General features: G+C 31.3%; 1 protein-coding gene across 2 annotated transcripts; it reads left to right on the forward strand.

Annotated features, from left to right (window-relative positions):
• The first annotated feature begins 633 nt into the window (after nucleotides 1-633).
• On the forward strand, nucleotides 634-5,233 carry LOC108332216 (protein FMP32, mitochondrial). 2 transcript variants are annotated; one of them, XM_017567411.2, is made up of 7 exons: nucleotides 635-944; nucleotides 1,023-1,154; nucleotides 1,261-1,320; nucleotides 4,367-4,443; nucleotides 4,546-4,602; nucleotides 4,831-4,897; nucleotides 4,976-5,233. In XM_017567411.2, exons 1-7 carry the CDS (start codon nucleotides 771-773, stop codon nucleotides 5,093-5,095), a joined length of 687 nt encoding a protein of 228 aa, XP_017422900.1. In that variant the 5' UTR covers nucleotides 635-770; the 3' UTR covers nucleotides 5,096-5,233. The 2 variants fall into 2 exon arrangements, with proteins under 2 accessions (XP_052732682.1, XP_017422900.1); XM_052876722.1 differs by lacking the exon at nucleotides 1,023-1,154 and having other exon boundaries at nucleotides 634-944.
• Nucleotides 5,234-8,819: the final 3,586 nt, after the last annotated feature.

Raw genomic sequence — 8,819 nt, forward strand, 5'->3', positions numbered from 1 at the left:
ATAATTTATTGAAAATATTGAGAAACAGATTAAATAATAAATTAATTAGTACAAACTTAAATATATCCCATTAAATAATTATTGATTTTTTCAAATTTTAAAATGAATGTTGTAGTCACTCAAAATTTAAAACATATATTTTTATTTCCATTGATTATTAAAAAACTTATCTCAAATTTTTGGATTGAAAGCATTATTAAGATTTTATTTTAATATAAACAATAATAATACGTGATAATTAATCAAGATGAACTAAAATATTATTAATATTTTATTTTAATATAAACAATAATAACACGTGATAATTAATGAAGACAAACCAAAATATTATTAAGATTTTATTTTAATATTAATAACAATAACAATAAAATAATTAATAATTTCTAACAACTAATGAAGACGATTATTTTTTATATATTTAGTAATTTTCTTTCTATTATACATATTTTTATTGTTGATTTTAAATTTTAAATATAAGTTATTTTATTAATTTTTCATTTTAATTTATAATTTATAACTGTTTTTATGAGAATATATGTTTTATAAATTTAATAATGTTTGTTTATTTTAATAATAATTAATAAAATTGTTTTTTAGTTTTTTATTATCATAATAATGTATAGGTTGCCTCTGGCGTTTCTGACAAGCAATATTGGACAAAGAGGCGTTTAATTCGTGCCCGCCTCTGCAGACTGCAGCTTCTCCGTTTTTCTCTCTTTGCCCAAATCTTCATATTCCAACTTTGCGTCACATTTCTGGACTTGCGTCGAATGGCGTTGTGCAAACGCGCTTTTCATCTGTGTTCCAATCGTCGTCTCTGCCTGGCCAAGTTCACCGACCTCGACTATGTACTGCCTTCTATGACGTTGCAGAGTAGCAGGCACCTTTCGCAGGCCCTGAACTCCAACCTAAAGCGCGCGTTCCTCGTCGACACACTTGCGCTGGTAGATTTCAATTACTTTTTGTTTGATTCGAAACTTGCTTTCGCGGTTTGGCTTGTGAGATAAATTGTGTTGCCCTAGGTAAGGGGTTTAGAGGCCAAAGGAGTTCCTTCCAAACAAGCCGAAGCGATAACTTCTGCAATCACCCAAGTTCTTAATGATAGTTTGGAAAATGTAGTTAATTCTTTTGTTTCAAAGATCGATATGCAGAAGGTGAGGGGGTTTTCTTGTTTCTTTTTATTTTCGCGAGGTATGACTTAAACGTTCTGAGTTTGGAGCTATAATTGATTTGCATGCGTTTTCCTTTGGAGTTTCGCAGTCAGAGGTAATTCAAGAATCGAGTCTGTCCAAGTTCAAATCTGAAGTGCAAAGTTCTCAGGTATTTCTTCATCGACCGTGTCGATAAATTTCCCTGTGAACCAATTAGTAGTCATGTTTGGTATGAATTAGCTGGTAGTTATTGTAAGGCTGTCTATATATGAAAGTTTATGATTTGGTGACATTGTAAATTTAAAATCGTTTTAGGTATTAGTGCATATTCAGAAGCAGATTTCACTTTCATCACGGCCTCTGGTTAGCTATAGCTATTATAGATTGAAGAAATTCGTGTATAGCCACTATTGCAGTTGGTTATTCCCATGGCAAAAGTTTGCTAGTGAGAATAGATGTCAGCATTGTATAATGAATTCCCACGACTAGCAATCTGTGGAGATTGCAAGAATTTATGTCGCGCAGAATTGTATTATCTTGGAATTTGGAACAATTATAACATGAAGGGTTCAGCTAACAAGTACCCCTGTCCCTTGTTAAGGAATAACAAATAAAGTATAGTTGATGAAAAGTATGGTATTTAGATAACAACAAAGTCTTATATCACCAGGTTCAGTTGACTACATAGATCACAGGACGTCATTTGACTCATTGTAAGAGTAGAAATATTCTGTGAGTGATCCCTGTGTCATATTGACAACTCTTGTATTGGCTTCCAAAGGCTTAACACGACCCTCCACCTTTATCCAGGCCTAGGACCAGGTATGGGACCATAGACAGAGATGAAAAGTATAATATCTAATTAATACCTTTTTGTTTTTGAATCTTCAATATGTGCTTCATCCCCTAACTTCACATGTTAACATTTACCAAACTCAAAATCTCAGTCTGCAATAACTAAAATCCAAAAGCAAGCAAAATAATGTCTAGATTTACAGTGGTTAAGTGCTTTGAGGTGGCACAATTAAGGTGGCTTCTGTCAAGAGACTAATAATTTCAATTTATGTTTTCTGAACATGCAATAAATAAAACACCCTTGTGTTGTGTGTGAGGTTATTTATTTTGTCAATGTATAGAATTTTGAAAACAAAACGCCGAAGCCATAATGCTAACCCATGGTGTATTATGGTATCCTAACTTAGAAATCCTCATAGGCATTTACTGCATTATGTTTGCATGGACCTCTCTTTTTACCTTTGTTAAATATTTTAACCTACAATGCACGCTATCCAATATGATGATATGCTTATTTTTAAAATTAAGTGGATAAGATATGTGACAAATACATATTTAAAAATTTAAAAGAAAGATATTTAAACATGATAATTGCAAGTGTGTGTGGATCCAAATTTAAATCACATTTAGACATTGCCAAAATTAAAAATTATAAATTATAAATCTTTGTTACTGTAGAATTATTTGAGCTTCATATATTTCAATGTACGTCATTGATATGCATCAGTGAAGTATCCTAGAGTATTGTTCGATATGTATTGGATACGCGACATAAATTAAAGAATTGGTGCATTAGAGATTTTAACTAAATAGACTATTTGGTAAAGGCGCTTGAAGCTGCAAAAGTCACCTATTGTACAACACTGTTGGATAAGGATTTTGATGTCAATTGTTGATGTAAAATCTGGTGTTGGAACAATTGGATGATAAAACAATTTTTCTGAAAGAAAACTTGGAGGAGACTGTCTACTTCTAGCAGCTTGAGGAGTTTGTTGGAGATCAAGGAAAGGTGTGTCTCTTGTGGAAATCATGTATGGCTTGAAACAGAGTCTAAGAAAGTGATACAAGAGGTTTGATGATTTAGTGAGGCAGATGGGGTTTTAGAGGAGCAATGTGTCTACATCTTGAAAAGAGAAAAAAAAAGTGTTTTGTTCTTTCTCTTGTATGTATATGATATGCTTATAATCAACCAATATAAAGATCAAATAAAAGAGCTCAAAGAAAGATTAAACTAAGAGTTTGAGATGAAAGATCTTGGTCCCACGAGGCAAATACTTGGGATGGATATACAAAGGGATTGGACTGTTGGAGTTACTTTGCAATTAGTGGATGACTTTATCTATTACTCAGGTTAAGTTTATCTCACAAAAGGGGTGAAGGAGCTCTGCAGTTGAAGGGGATGATAGGAGAGCTTCGTATTATGTAGGAGTGTGTTACTATGCATTGCAGTAGTCAAAATGTCATACATCTAGCTAATCCTCAAATCTAACATGAGAGAATCAAACACATCGAGGTTAGACTGCACTTCTTTAGATGAATTTTTTAGTTCAGGGAGATCAGGATACTGAAGGTAGCTTTGGAGGAGAATCCTACATGTGTTTACAAAGTCTTTGGCAGAAACAAGATTCAAATGTTACTTGGAGCAGATTCATTTTTTGTTTGAAGATAAAGGAAGGTGATGCGAGAGCGCTTCCATGTTTTGTAGTCAAGGCAAGGTGGATAATTGTGCTATATTGGGTCTAAGTCATAATCATTTAATGAAAAGCAAAAAGACCATCTACTACAGAGCGTATAGTAGTGTTAATTGTTAACTTTAGATAAACCATCTATCTCTACTACCCATATTAGATTATGTTTTGTCTTAACTGTCTTGGTGGTTTTCCGATCTTTTTCTTTAGTTCTATATATAGAGAACTTTTGAAACTCTGAGAAAGCAATATATGTTCTGTTCATACTGGGCATGGCACCTTCTGTTGTAATATAGTTGCTTTTTTTCATTCTTGTGATTGTTGCTAATTCAACAAAGTCCTTAAGGGCATTGTTGAACCACACCATGGGAAGTCGTTTTATAGTAGGAAAAGGGAAGAAGAGGAGTAGGGTTGCCGTCATCCTGAGGTCACTGGTGCAGAAGTATGCCATATACAACAGTGGTTTCAAATTTTCAACTGCTTCTGCTAATTAAAGTTCCCAGTTTGTGTTTCATGAATATTAGGCCTTCGTCAATTCAGGTGCAGTGTCAGGAGTTGGATTTGTCATCGGAAATTTAAAGTTATTTGTATAATGTGGTGATCAATATTCTATTCTGACCGTATCTAATTCTACTGGGGAAAAAGAAATGTTTTGGCATAATGTAATCTCATCATGCTATTTGGGCGAAAAGTGTAATTGTTAAAACTCATTTTCAGTGATTGGTGATGCAGGAGCATCATTTTTCTCTATTGCAACGTGAGACTGAGAAGCTTCGTGGTGACATTGAGAAGATGAGAAGTGAAATGAGGTCCGCACCATGGATTAGTAAACAAAAATATTCTTCCAACTGAATAAATTTAATTTCCACTTTCACAAATAATAGTTCAATGTCTTTTATTATCTGTTACAGATACGAGATTGACAAAGTCACTGCTGGACAACGTCTAGACCTGAATCTTGAAAGAGGGTAAGTGAAACTATGAAAACTTATGAGATGTTTTTAAACAGATTCGTTTCGGGGAATATTATTTTCCCCCTAGAAGCTGTCTCTTAAAGCTATTCAAAATTATAATTTTCTTAAAATAAATTTCACTAATCACAATTCTAATTTTTTGGTACTCTTGACGTGGTAATCTGTAGTTGGCTTAACCTAATGTTACTCTCTGATTTATTTATATATCTTTCAAAAACACAGACGCATACGCGATGAGCTTGCTAATCAGAACGCTGAAACCTCCAGTTTGACAAACAAACTCGATCGGGTGAGCTTATGATCATTTTAGTTTTTATTGGAGAATGTTCAGTTTCGATTGAAATCTGAAGTGGGATATTTCTTTCAGGAAATTCATGAATTAAGAGCCCACGTAGAAGCTGCAAAGTATGATGTGATCAAATACTGCATAGGTACTCTTGTTTCCATATCTGCAGTGGGTCTCGCTGTAATCCGCATCATATTATAGTCTTCCGTGATTTAGTGGAGCGTGAATAGTATTTGTATTGACGTCTCTGTTTACCTTTTTCTTAGCAATTTCGTAAAATACAAGGATCACCCATTTTTATCCATTGCTACCACAAGACTAAAGTTTTTTCAAATTCCACCCTTGACTAAACGTGCAATACAACCCTACCAACACTCCCAAAACAAAATGTTAAATCGTATAGAATTCGATGGTTAGGATTACTGACCCCAAAAAAAGTTGCTATTGCTTCGTCCGATTGGAAACGGGTTATTGTATGTTAAATAAGAAGACTAATGGAAGGAATAGAAACGACGTTGTTATATACGGAATGCCAAAGGATGCACTGTTCCTGAAGGCTTGATGTTGAATTTTTTCTTTTAAATATAGTTACTGATTTCAATGTACCTCAGCGATATTTTTACAAGCCCTGCCAAAAGAAACTGTGTACAGAATCATGGAAGATTCGATGGGTTTGATTCCGGGAGCGACATTTTAGATTTAATGAAGTGAGAGGTTAGAGTGTTGTCGTCTCCCAACACAAGATATTTTTGCTATTCATCTGGGGGATTCTTGTGGTGGTGCCCTAAGGTTGGAGTTCCAGAGTCTGCTCCACCAGTATGTAAAGAAGGTATAACAAAAGCCACATCTATATTTAGCATTCTAGGATTTATGGTAGATAATAATTTGGAGAAATAATTATCTATATTTGAATCTTTTATTAATAAATTGATACATAAAAGTGAATATGTTTTTTTTTTTAAAGTAAACGTTTCTGATAAGATCAAGAACGAAGATTATTCTTTGGTGCAACCTCAAGCTTTAACATTACTTACACAAGGTGGCTAAGAATTTTTACACGGACCTACTTTGTTCGGTAGCCGTCATGTCCTTGTTTAAATTCGTTTGATTTTTCTTTTTGCAATTCCGTAGTAAGAACATTTGATTGGTGCAAGGTTTTTCTCCTTTATATCTCTAACAGTCCCTTGCTATATCTTAAATTTGACTTAATTGTATTTTTATCATCACATTTTGGTTTTTTTCTTTTTTTTTAATTATTTTGGTCCTAATTGTTTCAATTTACCGTACTTTGGAATTCGAAATTTATACAGCAGTTTTGCACCTTCTCAATTATATATTTTTATTGTGTTTTTTCACCTTCTAAATACAACCACCTTCATTAACTTTATGATGGGCAAAAAATATTTACAATAAGTTGTAGTTATCATAATAAAAAAGTACAAGTAACCCTACTACATCATTATAATATTACCAAAATTAATATATATTAATAACCACTATTTTCATTTTATTAATATTTTAATAATTACTATTTTTAATTATATTCTTTCTTTTTTTATTAGCCTAAGAAAGTTGACGCATTTAGGGGTCCATGTTTCCAAAGAATTACCGGAAACTGGACTCCACTTTTGACCAAGTCTGATCCTTTTTGTAATAATGGGCCAAAACGATTGAAGGATTTTTTAGCAATTGCCATTTTGTTTCATTCTTGAACAAAATATTAGAATAAGTGGCTCCTTTGTGTTGCTTTCAATGCTTTCTTTGGCGGCCCCTTTGTAAAAGAATGATAAGATAAGACCATAAAATTTTTACATTCATTTTGATATAAAGTATAAAAATAAAATAGTTATAAAAAGGTAAATTTTTTTATATTTTAAGAAAGAAGAAAATAAAAAATAGTAATGTAAAATAAATGTAAAAAAATTTATATGTATTAAAATATATTTTTTTTTAACTTTTTTATATAGTGGAAATAAAAGAAGTGTTTTGTTCTTCTTGTTGCTTTCCTTTTGTTTCTGCATGTGGTTCTCCTTTTCTGCTTTTGTTTTAGCTTTCATTCCTATTATTTCCATGGCCAAGCTTCTTGTGAGATTGTGTTCTCACAATATCTCAGCTTTCTGAAACAACCAAAATTCTAGATTTATCGTCAGAACCAAATTCAGCAATGACTTCTTTGCCGTCGTAGTTACATTGTAACCACTTTTATTAGTTTGGTAAGACTCCGTAATATCGTTAATGCAGAATTTCATCTTTCCAATGCTTATAATTATAAATGTAATTATTTATCAGTGTAAAGTTCAACGTTAGATTAATTATTTCTCTGTTAATTTTTAAATTATATGTCTGTGAGTGTTTATTGAAAAGAAAAATAAAGGAAGTAAAATATCAAATTTAAATAAACGAGTGTAATTATGACATGGGAGTTAATGCCGTATATTAATTCTAAAAGATTAAAAGTAAACGAAAATTAATTGTTATTGCTGTTTCAATAAGGGATTATTTCTCCACTATAGTTTAGGGTCAACCTAAAATTCTTTATTTTTTATTTTTTTTTGTGTTGGATTGAGTTTTTTTTTTGGAGTTAATATAAAAGTAAATATTCCTAATAAAATAATCACTTGTTATCAGGAAAACAGAAGAGGAATAAAAGAGTAGTTTTCTGATTTTTTTTTAACAACCCAGAGTTTCTTATGAGAAACAAAATAAAAACTTTGAATTAAAATATTTTTTTATCATAAAATAAATACTATTTATATCAAATTCATTTAAAGTAAACAGTTTTTAGCAATCACTTTTTTAAGAGCAAACAAATATATAGTGATGATTATATCTAAATTCTCCGCATGTGACAGTAAAACTAAACTATATATACAACCTTGTATTTTCTAGCTATATATAATGTGAAGGAAAAAAGGTAATATTTTGTCATCAACCAATAAAACACTACCGTTATTAGAACATCGATAAAATTATTGTAATCTAATAAAAATAGTTATTTAATTAAAAAATAAAACTTACAACAATTGTGAAAATTATACTCCCTTTATATACATCTTCATTTTCTAGAAGCTACTGATAGTAAATGTGAAAGGTTGTAAATGCAATTTTTTTACTAGTTCATGGAATTGAATAAATTGAGATTTACTGGATTGAAGCTTAAATAAAACAAGAACAAGTTAAAATATTTTGACATAAAGGACTAATTTAAAATAAGCACTTAACCATTCACATATTAATATATATATATATATATATATATATATATATATATATATATATATATATATATATATATATATATATATATATATATATATATATATTTGCAGTTGAGAAGTTCTGTACAGCATGTTAAAACTTAGAAATTATAATGGTGGAGGGCCCTTTCTGTTGTAAGTTTCTGGCAAGTGTTGTTGTTGAGTCTGTTGTAAGCAAGCATGGAATAGTCTAAAGATTGAACCTACTAATCAAAGATTGAGTGTTTCAATTTAAAAGTTTTGAATAGTTCAGTAAAAGTCTCCATATCACATTCCGTGAAATTATATTTTTATTATACATATAAAAGGAGGGCAAGTTATTTATTTACTTTTCTTAAAAATTGGCAAAAGGAAAAAAAAAAGTACGGTGATCTGAGTGATTGAAGTTAACCAGAGTTAGACTGGGTCCTTATCTACCAAAATCTTATGAATATGTGCGTCAGTGATGCAAGCCACAAACCGTTTCAACGTCACTATTTGTTTTCGGGACTTTTTGCTTTTTTAGTGCTTCAAACTATTTCCACCTAATTACTCCCTCTTCACTGTTCACACCATTTGATTTTGTTTATGCTCTTGCCAAAACCCTTTTTCAGTTTATATTGGTTGGCTCACTGGATTCAGCCGAAAATAAGTTAGCTTATCTTGGTATATAGAAAAGTAGTTAAGAA

Source organism: Vigna angularis, chromosome 4, assembly GCF_016808095.1.
Source record: "Vigna angularis cultivar LongXiaoDou No.4 chromosome 4, ASM1680809v1, whole genome shotgun sequence".
NCBI lineage: Eukaryota > Viridiplantae > Streptophyta > Magnoliopsida > Fabales > Fabaceae > Vigna > Vigna angularis.